The sequence below is a fragment of the Ciona intestinalis genome, chromosome 7 (assembly GCF_000224145.3).
Source record: "Ciona intestinalis chromosome 7, KH, whole genome shotgun sequence".
In the NCBI taxonomy this organism is placed as follows: domain Eukaryota; kingdom Metazoa; phylum Chordata; class Ascidiacea; order Phlebobranchia; family Cionidae; genus Ciona; species Ciona intestinalis.
Window position 1 is genome coordinate 2,175,412 of NC_020172.2, and position 14,932 is coordinate 2,190,343.

The window sequence follows — 14,932 nt, forward strand, 5'->3', positions numbered from 1 at the left end:
TACAAACAGTTTAATGAATTTAAAAACCCCTCAAACACTAGATCTGTACAAAATTAAGACCTATGTAATAATCAACAGCATTGATGTTTCTTGAGGCGTCATTAATGTTCGTGTGCGTATCGTAGGAACAACGTCCTTCAAAGAACGACGAACGAGTTTGACTGTGTGATTTTGCCAGTTTCATACCCGCATGAACGATAGGCAGCAGCTTTGGCAAACTTTAATAGTCGCCTTTATTGTTACTGCTGCCATGGAAAGTATAGCTTAATCGTGTTTTGGCGCGAGTGATAAAAACTCGCGTATACCGTATTTTCCTAATTTCTGCAAAACGAATGACGTCATCATAAACGTGGCCTCTTCTGCAATTTAAAAAAATCAGCGCCTATGTGATAAATATAGCTGTATTAGTTGACACACCATATATAGTAAGATGGATTATGTTTTATTCTTTATACCATCTGGATTAGTACTAAACAAAAAATACTAACATAATTATATAACCGTATGTCCGTATCCTCAGGACTCTGAAAGGGCGATATTAATTGTTAAAAGCAAGCATGATTAGAAATAAACAGCCTTTTTCGTTTGCTCTAAAAGATTTAATGCAATGTCACTTTGTAGAAGGACAAATAAAATTGGCTTAACCGATACTTCAAAACAGCTTTCCTTAATAAAATCTGACATTTGATGATGTTTTAAATCTGCCGTGACTTTTAAAACGGATGAGACGTCGGTTTCGTTTTGCAAAATACGAGAATCGAATTTGAAATGTTACGAATTTCAATTATACGTTATGTATTACATTTCAATTACACGCGTGTCTGTTAAGGGGTTCCTACAGCAAGGCTGCTACAGACTTTTCAAGGCCGGGTTTTTAATACATCAAACCTCGGAAATTTTATTAAAATAATATTAAATTTATTGCGAACGGGTTTAAAATGTCACGAAACTAGTCGTTTTTTTAGTAAAAGTGCTATGTTGTAAAGCATATAAATCTTTTTTAATATTCTATTCTACATGGGTAGGGTCCTATAGCATGGCACGCTATTTGATCTTAGATTTAGGCAAGAACTGATCAATTACCCCAACACTCAAGGTGTTTCCGCATAGCCAAGAAGCGACCATGTAGGGCTTGAATGTTAATAAATGGGAGATCTTTCCATGACAGCTCGGCCAAGCTCAAATGCTCCCGTCCAGCGTTCATAGATATGCAGGACATATATATATGCCATCACGGCGAAATGATGTCTTAACTTTTAACTAACTTGACTTTATTTCCGAACAGTGTACCCATACCACGTAGATTCCACCGCGGTGCACCGTATCGCATGCAAAATGCTATTTACAGCCGCCCTATCTACATAAACCCCGCTGCTTTAGGAAGGTTTCAGGGAATGCGACGTGGAAGTGAAGCGTTGAGAAACCGATACCCAAGGTACGTCATAATTCATAACATATTTATCATTGTGGGCGTATGCGACCTTGGAAAATACATATTTTCGTCGAATCCCGATAAAGTCCCGCGTGTGACAGACAAAACGTTAGACCCTTTTTAAAAAAAAACAATCGCCAGATCGTTTACACAATTATAATACACCCGGTGGCAAGAACATATATGTTTAAAACAATTTGCTTTGTTCTATTAGATATGGGTGAAGTCATACAATGTTTATTTTGCGTTATATGGTAAAACGATATGAGCTTCTAGTAGATCTACATTATACACGCATAAACAAGTGACATTCATTCATTACTTACGCAGCCAGCGATACTATACTGGATGTAACTGGTTCGGAATTACGTCACGGGAGTTTAACCTTATGTTGGATAAGATTGTGGGGAATTACCAGCAGGGAAGTCCCCATACATTGAAGAGCATAACGAAATCATCGGTAAGAAATAAAAAATATTTTACGAGTAGTTAGACTGTTTTGGTAAAATTAGACACAAAATTGTGGAGTTTAAATGAACTAGTTACGAAGTATGTATTTGTATGAATGTAACTTATTTGTCTTCGCTTTTTGTTTTTTAATGTAAACCAAGACACCTGACAATTTTGATATAAGTTCTGTGTTTAACATGTTTAATCTGTTTACAATATTTAAATTTTGATAACAGAAGAGGTATTGCAGAAGATGTGGGCCACGTGGTTGCGTTCCTCTACGTCACGAATTTAACATAACCGTATCTCTAGCGCCCACTGACGGATGTAATTGGAGGGATAAATGCGCGTGCAGACCAGTGGTGAATGTAAGTGTTGAAACTATCGTGTTTTGCACACACACACACACACACACACACACACACACACACTTACCGATAACTTATATGAAAACAGAACATTGAAATGTAAGACCCATTTTCTAAAACAGATCCTGTAGCATTTATCTCTATTTTAACGTCCCATACAGGTCATTTTTATCAGGTTAAATAACACTCAAGAGCGCAAAATACTCATGCTACATTTCAATTTACTATTCTTTGTTGTATTTTATATTTCTGAACTATTCATTTAAACACAGGGTCCTACAGTTTTATGCAATACAAGTGGAACCATTCAATACGGGAGTGGAGTTGTTAGCAATTTTACCATGGATTGTAGAAGCCCTGAAGTAAGCTTATGACCATTATAACAATTGCACACATTATACTGATTCATTTATACAACATATTAAGTTGTGTGCTTGTGTAAACAAAAGGTGTAAACGATGTTTAAATTATTTCACAGGGTTGTATACCTTACTATTACTACCTCCTTTGCATTTATAAATAATTACAAATGAGATTTTAAATATAGTTTGAGCTACTTTTTTATCATTATTATATAAATGCTTAATGGGAATTATAAAAATTATGTTTATGAGTTTTTTTGATGGGCTGTAATAATGTGTATTATTAAAACGTTAAGCCCGCTGGTGGAGTTACTGCTTCTGAGGAAGAGAATAAAGAAGAAGAGGAAGAGATTGAAGAAGAAGAGGAAGAGGAGATTGAAGAAGAAGAAAAAGAGGAAGAAGAGATCGAAGTAGAGAATGAAGTAGAAGAAGAAGGAGAAGAAGAGATTGAAGAAGAAGAAGAAAATGAAACAGAAGAAGAACAGATTGAAGAAGAAGGAAATGAAGAGATTGAAAAAGAGGTGGGAAATGAAGAAGCAGAAGAGCAACCAGCTCCAATTGTTGCAACTGCTGGGATGAAAATTGAAGAGAGCCTAGATGTTGGTGATAAAGAAGAGGAAGGAAGTGGAGTGAATGATGTTGATGTTGTAAAAGTTCCAGCGCTTATTATAGCACAATAACTATGTGACATTGACATATTTGTATAAGCTTGTTATATAGTTTAGCTTGTGTGTAACATGTACATGAATCTCTAATACCACCATGGCTGCCTATTTATAAAGTATATTATAATCATCTAAAAAAAGAGATTTTGTTGCTTGAGTTATGATGAGATAATAAATTGTTTGCTACAAAATTACTTTGGTCCGAATTTTTATAATAATACAGCTGTACAATTACACATTTAAAAACCTAAGCATAAACAAAAAAGCTAAACATGAAAGTTAAACATCCAACATAATAAAGAAATTAGGATTTTTAGAAAATATTTTGCATATTTAAAACTTGGATTTGCCTTCCTGTGCTAACCTACAATCCTACTCCTACATACGTATGTTTAATTAAATTATTAAAAGTAATTCGCATCTAATTTGGTGAAGCTATACTAAACTTTACCAAGTGAAAGCTCTCCTATATTACCCCAAAAGCATTGAACCCGAAATCCTTTAGTTACAAAACACACAAACTTACAGAACTTTTGAAGTGATGGCTTCTCGAAATGCAACTTTAGGTTTTCCAAGCGAAACATTCAACCCGTATTCATTGTTCATTCTTTGAGCGTAAATTTCCAAGTGTAATTCTCCCATGCCTGACACAACCATCTGGGAAAAGTTTTACAATCTATTACTTTGGTATGAGAACACACATTATGGCTAGTAGTCAGTAAATAAGAGTATCGCTAAGGTCAAGGATGCTTGTCATGTCATATATGTCACCCCCAGAAAAAAAACCTGTAACAGATTTCACCATACCTGTAGGTGTTCATACAAACAAGAAACAACCAGAGCTGATGTATATTGCATTCGCCACACACTGGTCAATCAGGTGCTCTATGTATAACAACTACGAATGTTACTACATTTTACCATGTTACCCCAGTGTAAAAATCCAGGACGCCGATCATACTGTATGTATATGTCATTTTGGTTCACAGGCACTTTTTTGATATTTTAATCTAACAAGAGTATATAACACTCCTGAAGTTAAAAGACTTGATTGATATCATTAAAAATGAAAGAATATAGCTATTATTATAATACTGATGGACACAATTCAAAAAAATCTATTTCCAATATCTATACAGGTGCAGATGTAATAATTAATAATAGTTATGTACTTCCTAGTTCCCATGTTCTTACCTCTTCTGCTTCTTCATCCCATTTAACTTGGAAGGTAGGATCTTCTTTACTGAATCTATTCAATGCTTTGCTCATTTTACCCGAGTCATCTCGTCCTTCTTGTTTAAGAGACATGGAAACTACAGGATCAGGTACGTACATTGGCTCCTGTTATAAAAGGTGGAGGTTACAACAAATTATTACATGTTAGGGGAGCATCTGAAGTGACACTGACAATCCTCTTGTCATTATCCATAAACAAATGTAAACAACAAATAGAGCCAATAAATTTGGGTAAATAAATGGTAATGCATTCCATGCATCTAATAGTGTGCTAAGCAGTGGGAACTCCATTTTTTTATCGGATATTTTATTGGATATATATATTTCAGAAATTTTGCTGTTTGTTTTTTAAATCTAAACAACACTTTTTAAAATCGAATGCATTGCAGGAAACTTTATATGGTGCTAAGCAGTTGGCAAACAATTTGAATCGGACATTTTAGGAGTATATCAAACATTTTTTTTATAAATATATATTTTCACAAATCTAAACTAAGACAACTCACCATTGAATAATTGTGTTTTGCTTTCGAAACAAAGGTGTCCCCACTTGCGCAGTCGATTCCAAACAAAGCACAAATGTCACCAGAATAAACTTCTTCTAAATCCTGCAGAAAAAACAATGCTTTAATGGGGTGACGGGAAAATGCTATCATTTCTACCACCTTCCAGTCTCTCTGTTGTGCCTGGCCATAGAAGGAAAAAAGCACAACCATATAAATTAAAATCCATTGATAAGAACCAATATATATGCTGTTGCTGACAGACAAATCATAAGTCTCAGTTTTTATTTGATTATCAGGTTATGCCATTAAATGTCTTGTCAAAGGGCACATACGTCCATATAAGTTACAAAATACAATACATTTTTACCCAAAATCAATAATATAGACAACACCAGTCACCATATTCTTCTTACCTCCATTTTGTTGGAATGTAACCTCACAACTCTTGATGCTTTAGATTTTCTTTTAGTCCTCACATTAAATATATTATCACCTTTCATAAGAGCACCTTGGTACATGCGAAGGTATGTAAGTTGACCAAACTTGCTTTGCTGTATCGAACAATTTAATCGATTAAAATTTAATCAAAATGTCTTTTTACATATCTATACTATTTTACATAGAAGTCAATCCACTCACCTCAAGTTTGAACGCAAGAGCAACAAGATCATTTTCCTTTGTTCTCACCGGGCTCATTTGTACTTTGACAGGTTGATTGTCCTCACTGTGGTTTATATGTTTGTTAAATATATATTTAAGTGGGGGTTGACAGGAATATTTTACCTATCAAGCGATAAGCAATGTCAGACAACACAGGTGTTCTGTTTAATACAGCTGGTACCTGCTTACGAGTTATCACATACATAACTTTGTGGTTGCTGATAATTTTGGCAATCCATAAAGGTGGCTGAATTGGTCCAGCTTGGACCAATTGTTAAGTATCTTGCCCAATGACACATATGCTGCAATGGTACCAGCATCGTGTATCAGATCTGCAGAATTTGCACTAGAATTGGGCACTTTAGCCATTTTCTTGCAGAAAAGCACATACCCCACAATGGCATCAGCATCACAAATACATGACTTACCTTGATAAATTGCCATCGAAAGCAAAGTTGTCAACTTCTGATGGGTCTGGTAGAAATTCCGTCACAGCATCAAGTAAAGGTTGAACTCCTTTGTTTCTTAATGCTGTTCCCATTAATACAGGGGTGAACTTACGCGCGATGGTAGCTCTTCTTATCGCATCCTGAGGTGTAGAGATGGTTTTACAGAAGTAAAAAAGGATCACAAAAAATATTATATTGTTGTATGCTATATGACTGTGTCACAGTTTATTTTGCAAAAACCTGGGGTGGCATTGTTAAAATTAAGTTACACTCAATGGTTATTGAATAATGTGGCAATTGCAGTTTTAGGAGTAAAACCGGGGCACTAAAACCCTGGTTTGCCAATTACCTTAAATGTTTTGATATGGGAAAACAAGTAGTTTAATTTATTACTCACTTTAAGTTGTTTAACTGAAGGCACCTCATCCATCATAAACATTTCAGCCAATTCTTCATCTACATTACTCACACATTCTGTAATACAATGATTACTTGATTACATTCAAAGAGGAAAAATATAAGATGCATCAAAGCTTTAGTCAAATACCTTTAATTAAATATTACAATTAAACAACACTTTTTTTTGGTTTAATAAAATAAATGAAACTTATTCAAACTCAGTGGTTACTTATAATACAGTAAGTCATTATGTATTAATTATACCATAATTGAATATCTCAACTTAACAAAACTATTATTACAGATAAATTTTAGGGTTATTCAAATGATTGATATCAATATAAAAAATGTTTTTCATTTACCTATCAGCTCAGTTCTCTTGGTTTCTGTTATTTCTATTAAATTTTCTGGAATTGGTTTTTCTGTAACAGTCTGGCCATTATCTCCTTCAAAGAACAAAGCCTTTCTGTTTATGATGTCAACAATACCACTTGAATCACCTTCTAATCCAATCGGGATTTGTAAAAATGCCGCATTATGACGTAACTTTGACCTGTGAAAAAAAGTTAACATTTTCTCATGAGATACAGTTACAGTTTTTGTACATAACATTATAGGCCACATCATACACGTTCAATTTACAGAGCCTATGTTAGTATCTATGGTTACCAACCAAAGTATGATTTACAAAGTTTTATTATACCATTACTGTATAGTATAGCCATGCTTTGTGCAGTATGGAATTCTAAAGGAACCCTAATGCTAGATTTATCCGGGAAAATTAAAAATTTAGGTTTTTTCACAGCCATCTGTTAACTTTGAGGCCTTCATCTTTAAGGTTACACTACATTTAATCTGGTCTTTTATAACTAGCTACGAACCTGATATGAGTTAAACATTTGTGTGGGTTTGCAGCCAATCGATCAATCTTGTTTATAAAAGCAATGCATGGAACTTTGTAACGATTTATTTGACGGTTGACGGTTAAGGTTTGACTTTGAACTCCACCATTGGCACATATGACAAGAATCTTTAAACACAAGTTATAGAGTTAGTAAGGTATAGTTATTACTGAAGTACATATTGGTCAGTGTAAAGGATACTAAAAACACATCTGGATATTGTAACTTGTGTCCATGTGTCTCAGTGCAGTATACTGTTTACCAAAAACCAGGGATTTGCAACATGCCAGATGTGTAATCTACTAATCTCTGGTAAATATGTAACATCGTAGATAGCCATATACTGTATCTTACACACTACAGCTAATAATTTAATGCAGCCGAGCCAGCCAATACAATATATCAAGCAATACACACCACCCACCACTCCATCAAGAACTCTTAAGGATCTTTCCACTTCTACAGTGAAATCTACGTGACCAGGTGTGTCAATGATGTTTATAAGATGATCCTTCCAAGTTACATGGGTGGCGGCTGATTGAATAGTTATCCCACGCTCCCTTTCAAGGTCCATGGAGTCCATTGTTGCTCCCACTTTGTCTTTACCTTTAACCTGATAAAATAAAGGTAATGTTATGATTTTATAAATGAACATACTCAGTGCTGCTGACAGGAGGACTTCAGGGTTGTGAACTAGCGAGTAGCGACTAAGATTAATTATAATATCAGATTATGTACTATTACAGCTTGTTATACCACACCTGCTACAACACCTATTTGCTACTGCCAGCTAACTAATAAGTATGCGGTAAAAATAGAAAAACTAAATCACTTTATATTAGTTTGGCATGCATTTTATCTTTATACTAAGAAGTTTTACAAATGTTTCAGCAGTAGCACAATGAATGTTAAAGGGGGATTGTGTTGTATTGGGTAAACATGATGAATTAATTAATGCACCACACAAAAGAACCTCACACAAAAAAATGTACCCCCTAAAGATAAAATAAATTTATGCACTTTACATTTGATTAACCCACCTCATGCATTTGAGATATTCTTCCAGTATAATACAGCAGCCTTTCTGTCACCGTTGTTTTACCAGAATCAATATGTGCTGCAATTCCAATATTTCGCATTCTTTTTAATTCATCATTTGGATTAGTAGATTTTGTTGAATAAAGTGATGACGTTGCTTTGAACTGATATAATGGATGGGGTAATGTTATTGGATGTAAGTTATAGATAGATTTTTTCGTGGGCACCAATCATTTTACAAATGCAGTGATAGCGTATAGTTAAACGAGCATTACTGTGAAACAGATCTAACTGATTGGTTCTCTAATAGCTTAGTTAATTTCTATATATATTGAACTTTAAAAAAAAATAAAATACCCTCTATGTAAGTTTGATTTTTAGCTTACCCAACGAAGTTTGTTTGTTCTAGAAAATGACGCCAAAATCTTTACATTTTGCTGACGAGCTGACAAGTTCAGCAACTTTATGAAAGAAAACTGCACCATAACCTTTAAGGGTTATTCAAAAAACATTTTATAATTAAACTTTATTTCTGTCAAAAAAGAAGGCAAATGGCTATATTATAGAATACGTAGTCGTGTAAGATACTTATGCAACACATACAACCTACAGCAAATCTTACATTACTTTAAAAAGCTGCATTTTTAATGTAACATGCATATTCATTTTCAATTTTCGTCGCCAGGCAAAACAGGCATGACTTTTCAGTGTTGCCATCAAATTTTTATATTACCACAAATATTGCATTAAAACAGGTAAAAACCTAATACTGAGACATTTTCAACTTTATTAATTAACTCTTTCTTAAAGCTATTACTTGTTAAGATATATTAAGTATAAAATTGATAAAACCTATTGAACACACAAAAGAATCTGTAAACACAGTATTTTATTTTGGTAAATCAAGCGGTACATCACCACATTTGGGAAATACGTTTATTTTATTTTTTTAACGGAAATGCATGTACAATTACGACAAATATAAAACTGAATGAGTCTAATAATTTATTTATGATAAAGCTTTAAACAATAAACAAGAAATAAACGTAAAATCTTTATTTTTTTAAATTCTGATTAAACAACTGATCAATTTTGTCATTAAAGTCGAGAGCTTCTGTCCATTTTTTCGGAATTGACTTCCCCAATGCTCCTGCTGACGCTCCTAGAAGTGCTCCCAGCGCCGACCCTCTATGACAGTTCTCACCTAATAGTATGTGCAAGCGGTTAGAACCAAAGTATAAATGAATTCGTTTTGTTTCTTCTGTCACGGTAACGAAGGCCTAACGGTAAAACGACAAATACCCGCTTTTGTATAACACAGAAGTACAAAACTTATTAAATGAAGGGTGGGCCATTACAGCTTGTAATAGATGGAAAATAAAGTGTGTAAGTAGCCTACAGAAGCTCTTCTTATACATCCGAACATGTTAAAGGAATTGTTAAAGTAATTGTTCCATTCCAAAGAGGTGGAAAGTTACGTAGTACCTTTTAAGCAAGCACAAGATGGGAATAAAACAAGTGTGGGCTATTTGTAATCTTCCCCACCCTAACTATAAGTGACATTCATTCAACAGTACATAACGGTTATTAACTTTTGCCTACCTCCTATATTAACATTCATAAGTATACCACTTTCAAAATCATCATAGTAGTGCCTACATATGTGATAGATATTTGTCATTGCTCCTTCTATGTAACAAGCAATACCAATTTGGTCAGTGACTCGTTGAAAGGTAGAAAGAACGTCAGTCGACCTAGTGAAAACGAAATAATTTAGAACCAAGTCTTCTACGAATTCGTAAACCGTGTGGTAATCTTTTTTCGCGATAAGAATCATAGTTCAATGGTTTATAAGATAAGTACAGTTGGCAGTTCCGTGTTTCCTGATTTTGTAAATATTCTTTGGTTAATACCAGATGAGAAAAAATAATAAAACATGGACAACCTTACCCTAGCCTATACTGTATAAGCACATTTTATAAGACTTTATTCATGATATTTTAATCTTTACATTCAACCTAAAAAGAGCTATGCAATCTCACAGAGGCCCGCAAGCTATATATGTGGTAAGACGCAACCAGTCCGATGATTGTGTAATCAAATTGTGAGTCACATATTCACAAAACGTCAATCTACACAACCACCCACAAAACTTTCATTCTTTGGAACTCGTAACCAGACACGAGGTGCATGTACCAGAACACCCATGTTCTAGGGAATAATGTAGCCCCCTCACGATATCAAGTGCCATTTATTCGATCACTAAAACACTAATATATTTGCCTTAGTACATTAACCAACACTTACTTTTCAATTTTTGCATCAAACGCATTTATCATATGAACAGCAGTAGGTCCAAGACATTCCTTTAACGCCTTCTCAGCTTCGTCACGTAACGATGCACCTCGAACCACAGAGTGCAGAACCGTAATATAACGAACCAGGTGTTCGTCTATCAGATTCACCGGGTGTGTTATCCTTAATAGTAGTATTATTAAGGTGGGGTAGGTTGGGACAAGTTTTTTTCTTTCATATCGTTCCATTTAATATCAATCTCATTTGTTTACAAAATTGTATACAACCTTAGCCCTCGATTCTAATTTTTTTAATTGTTAAAAACAAAATCAGCACCCGTTTTATAATGACTGTCGTTGTCCGCCACGCTGGGTTAAGTATAAGTTTATTTCATTTATTTACCTTACGAATTCTTTAGCAATTTTCACAACATGGTCAAGTGGTCGATGAATGTTGTATAGAATGATAGGCAAGGGAACAACGAACAATCCGACTGCTTCAAGTTGTTTATCAGGTGACTTGAAACAAATAACTGTTAAAGCACAACTTAAGCGTCAGCATGTAACCAAAATATGCGGAATAGAAATTAACTGCTGCCGGTATTTATTAAAGCGACCAAACATCATTTCAAGTAACCAGTTGTGTTTATAGAAGGTTAGGTAAGGTGGTCTACGTATTTGTTTTATTTGATTTGGTAGTAAACAAAGAGTATTTACAGATTATATAACCAGATCCTCACGACTCTAAAATTTGTGCTAATAAATGTTCAAAGCACCAATATGAAATATGGGATATTATCTTCAAATGTTGTTCATCTTACCCCACAGTACTATTATAAAGGTTGGAATAGGTTAACTGTGGCGTATATCTCTATAGGCCATACCAACAGCATAAGCTTGAAAACTGAATACGAATTAAAATGTATGGCCGCTACCACCAACACACATATAACTGATATTAAGTTGTCGCATTACATGTTTAATATATTGCCTCACTTGTTTAAGCATTCTGTCAGATCTTCGTTTAGCAAACTCAAACAAAACATCACGGTCCGTCGGTTTATTTGCGACAACCCAATCCGCAAAGAAAGCCCTGTAAATAAACATTGTACGTAAACCTATGAGAAAGGACGTTACTAAATGCATTCGGGTAATAATAGCTTAAAGTCTAAATATGAACACTTTAGATAAAAATAAACATAGTACGATGAAGAAAGATGGGACATCAGTTCATGGTATTTTCTCGCCCCATTTATTAGGTTTCATAATTCTTCGAACATTTTTTGTTTTCTATCAAAAGGGACGAGAAAATAAAAGATGTCCCATTTTTCCCAATCCTATTATATATGCATTAATACCTGTGCCACGACTCGGCGTATGTATCGTTGTGAGAATTAGGAGTGGTCATAAAAACAACATAATCGTGAAGAACTTGTTTTATAAGGTCGGTATCAGAATCAAAGCCCCTGGAACTTAAAGTCCTCATAACTTGTAAAGCGCAATGGCAATTCAATGTGTTTTGCCCTGCAGCCATACCTAAAGAAGATGCCATTTTGAGCAAGAAGTTTTAAGGAAATAACTGCCATTTTTGCTAGATTTTGTGAAATACTTAATAGAAAATATCAAATTAAATAATCTAAAATCCTAGTTTGCTTAGTACGGTGTTTTTTTCAAGGTGACACGGTGTTTTTCCAATCACTTAAGGGACCTAAAGTTTAGGTCATACTAAACCTTACGGGTAAAAGCTATAGATCACAGTTTTAAATCTTACGCAGCTTATCATCAACCTGTATTAGTCAAGTAATGTTTTAGCACTTAAAAATTGTTTTATTTCCAGAGTTGTGTTTGTTTTGGTGTTTAACTTGCCATATTATGCCCTGTCGATGTCATGCCGGATGTCCCAGGGGTAAAGTTTTATTACGACGTGCAATTTTCAAGCATTACATTAGGCATGCTAACAACAGTACCAGAATAAAGAACGCAGTTATCCTACCTTGGTGATAATGCGACGTTGATGCATTTTCGGACCAGGCATCAAGTTTTCCATGCAGGATTACATTTCCAATTACTGGAGGTGGGTGGTCTTTATCTGAAGCGTGTCGTCCACTGCCACCTGGAATTATTATAAAATCAGTTTAATTTAAGGAATGAATGAGTTACTGTTAAATTTATGTTGGCCTGCTTTGTACCTCACAATTTAGACAGCCCTCTGTTTAAATACAACTCAATAAAAAAGATGTTATAGCAAAGACAAAATATTAATATAACTAAATAGGCAAGAGACAAAGATTCGCTGTCCGATTTTTCATAAAACGTTCGTTGTGGAAACAAATTTTACATTACAATGCAAAAACCACACAGCCGCATAAAAGGTTTATAATGTGACAAAAAAAGCTAAAATTAGAGGAAATTCTGTATAATCTATTTTATTACGTATTCTTACAATTATATCGCTGTCCCGTCTTTTTTTCTGTTTAACAGTTATTTATTCGCAGGTTTGCGTGTGTTTATATCTCGTAAAAATATGGAAAAACTAACTATGGAATGATTTAAAACTTTAATACTTGGTCGCCATTTTTTGTTTTGAAGCGTTAAGCGTCGTCAAGCAATACAAACGTCATTATCGAGAATGTGTAACAAACGAGCATTATTGCAGCATTGTTACGTCATAAAGAGACAAAAACAGTTTCAATGGAAAAAAAATCAAATCGCTACCAGTCTAAAAATGCAGACAGAGCACAGCTTGCTGATTTAAATAGCAAATTTAGAAGTTGCAATGAATGCTGTGCAGTCGAACACAGGAAATATGTTCAACGTTGCCGATATTTCAATGTCAGTCGCGCTTTTTCCTAACAAGTTGTATCGCATGTTGAGCGATACGCAGTGTCACTCACTATATTGGGGTGTTAGCGGCGACCACTTGGTTATAAATACAAGAGATTTTGAGGACGAGTTACTGCAAAACACAGCGGCAAGATGGCGATATCAACTAAAAACAACATCGACTACAAGCTTTATACGACAACTGCACGCATACGGGTTCAGAAAAGTTATAGAAGGCTTTTGTTTAGAAAGACCTGCTGAACCAAACCATATACGAAGATATTACCATCCGTAAGTAAAAATATTGCTTAGTCGATTTACACACAAACTAATTAGGACAAATTTATTGCATCTATGCAAATGTTATATTTAAAAAAATCATTGAAACACCCTGTACAAACTTAATATCAAATTTATTACAAATATTCATGTATGTGATTTTACCGCTCGCTTCTATCAGGAAATGCTGAGTTCGAGGCTCAATGCCGATACCATTGGACAAGACACTTAACTACAGCAAGGATTAAACTACATTCATTCAATTAACAAAATTTTGCATTTTTTAGTTATTTTCACCGGGACCGTATGGACTTGCTCGTTTTCATGAAACGTAGCGTGCGAACATCAACTAGAAGGCCCATCAGTTCATCTGCCATGGCCCAAGTTGCTGGCCCTGCGCTCCTAAATCGACACCTTATGACCGGGTTACCGGGCTACAGGCAGGACAGAGCCATGTTTACCGAGTTCCGACCGAGACCACCGCCTGTTTTCATGTCAAAACGTCGGCGAAAAACTCAACCGATGAGGCACCCGTCTTTTGACAACAAACGCTACAAAACTGAAACTGGTGACTAAAACTAGTTACCTATGTAGTACTGTGGGGTAAGATGGGATACGTTTAAGCACACATTGTCCCATATTTCATATTCAAGTTTTTACCGAATAACAAAGGTATTTTATTTTAGAATACTGAGGATATAAATATGGTTATATAATTCTTTACATATTCTTAGTTTACTACCAACCACCTTCATACCACAAGGGACCCCAACCTACTATATATGCATGTTTTCTTTATATTCCTTTGATTTTTAGAACCTTCTGTCCAGTTTACCGACGATAGCTCCACCAGCATAACAGCGAAGTTAGAACAAGAAATGAAGAAGCATCTCGAAAGTTACAGGAATTCCTCAAACCCAAACTGCTCAGTTAGTGATAAAACTCACAAGTTTAATTTACCAGTGAAGGCAGAAGCAATAGACGTTGTAGGTTTTCCTAAACCGAAACAGCCAAAAATTTCCGACCCAGAGCCAAAAATCTCCGAAAAGTTGCCAGAAAAACAAAAAAG

At 34.9% G+C, this 14,932-nt stretch overlaps 4 protein-coding genes across 6 annotated transcripts in view; 2 read left to right on the plus strand and 2 right to left on the minus strand.

The window, feature by feature from the left end:
- LOC494354 (uncharacterized) overlaps positions 1-3,471 on the plus strand; it is a 6,479-nt gene extending 3,008 nt beyond the window's left edge. For all 3 annotated transcript variants that reach the window (XM_026834919.1, XM_009860600.3, NM_001143669.1), the window contains 5 exon segments: positions 1,286-1,435; positions 1,763-1,892; positions 2,119-2,250; positions 2,523-2,612; positions 2,909-3,471. In XM_026834919.1, coding sequence (XP_026690720.1) covers positions 1,286-1,435; positions 1,763-1,892; positions 2,119-2,250; positions 2,523-2,612; positions 2,909-3,292 — 886 coding nt within the window. In that variant the 3' untranslated portion in view covers positions 3,293-3,471.
- The window catches only part of LOC100184797 (elongation factor G, mitochondrial-like), a 19,575-nt gene extending 10,568 nt beyond the window's left edge, over positions 1-9,007 (minus strand). The window contains exons 1-12 of the mRNA XM_002128301.4: positions 8,854-9,007; positions 8,470-8,631; positions 7,854-8,042; positions 7,409-7,557; positions 6,890-7,080; positions 6,526-6,602; positions 6,108-6,268; positions 5,659-5,743; positions 5,433-5,570; positions 5,020-5,121; positions 4,472-4,618; positions 3,804-3,934 (exon numbers count right to left, since the gene is read on the minus strand). Coding sequence (XP_002128337.1) covers positions 3,804-3,934; positions 4,472-4,618; positions 5,020-5,121; positions 5,433-5,570; positions 5,659-5,743; positions 6,108-6,268; positions 6,526-6,602; positions 6,890-7,080; positions 7,409-7,557; positions 7,854-8,042; positions 8,470-8,631; positions 8,854-8,952 — 1,631 coding nt within the window. The 5' untranslated portion in view covers positions 8,953-9,007. The remainder of the gene's footprint in view (positions 1-3,803; positions 3,935-4,471; positions 4,619-5,019; positions 5,122-5,432; positions 5,571-5,658; positions 5,744-6,107; positions 6,269-6,525; positions 6,603-6,889; positions 7,081-7,408; positions 7,558-7,853; positions 8,043-8,469; positions 8,632-8,853) is intronic.
- A 382-nt stretch (positions 9,008-9,389) lies between these two features.
- Positions 9,390-14,932, minus strand: part of LOC100185653 — a 7,867-nt gene continuing 2,324 nt past the window's right edge. Inside the window, exons 3-9 of the mRNA XM_002128526.4 lie at positions 12,755-12,874; positions 12,120-12,297; positions 11,758-11,854; positions 11,165-11,280; positions 10,775-10,945; positions 10,070-10,221; positions 9,390-9,671 (exon numbers count right to left, since the gene is read on the minus strand). Coding sequence (XP_002128562.1) covers positions 9,523-9,671; positions 10,070-10,221; positions 10,775-10,945; positions 11,165-11,280; positions 11,758-11,854; positions 12,120-12,297; positions 12,755-12,874 — 983 coding nt within the window. The 3' untranslated portion in view covers positions 9,390-9,522. The remainder of the gene's footprint in view (positions 9,672-10,069; positions 10,222-10,774; positions 10,946-11,164; positions 11,281-11,757; positions 11,855-12,119; positions 12,298-12,754; positions 12,875-14,932) is intronic.
- On the plus strand, positions 12,887-14,669 carry LOC113474390 (heat shock transcription factor, X-linked-like). Its single transcript, XM_026835245.1, has 2 exons — positions 12,887-13,875; positions 14,151-14,669. Exons 1-2 carry the CDS (start codon positions 13,538-13,540, stop codon positions 14,437-14,439), a joined length of 627 nt encoding a protein of 208 aa, XP_026691046.1. The 5' UTR covers positions 12,887-13,537; the 3' UTR covers positions 14,440-14,669.

Bases quoted from the DNA above. Each gene is read 5' to 3' on its own strand.
- LOC113474390 (XM_026835245.1), top strand. From the start codon at position 13,538: ATGAATGCTGTGCAGTCGAACACAGGAAATATGTTCAACGTTGCCGAT. The intron at 13,876-14,150 runs GTAAGTAAAAAT...TGCATTTTTTAG, and splicing joins ATACGAAGATATTACCATCC to TTATTTTCACCGGGACCGTA.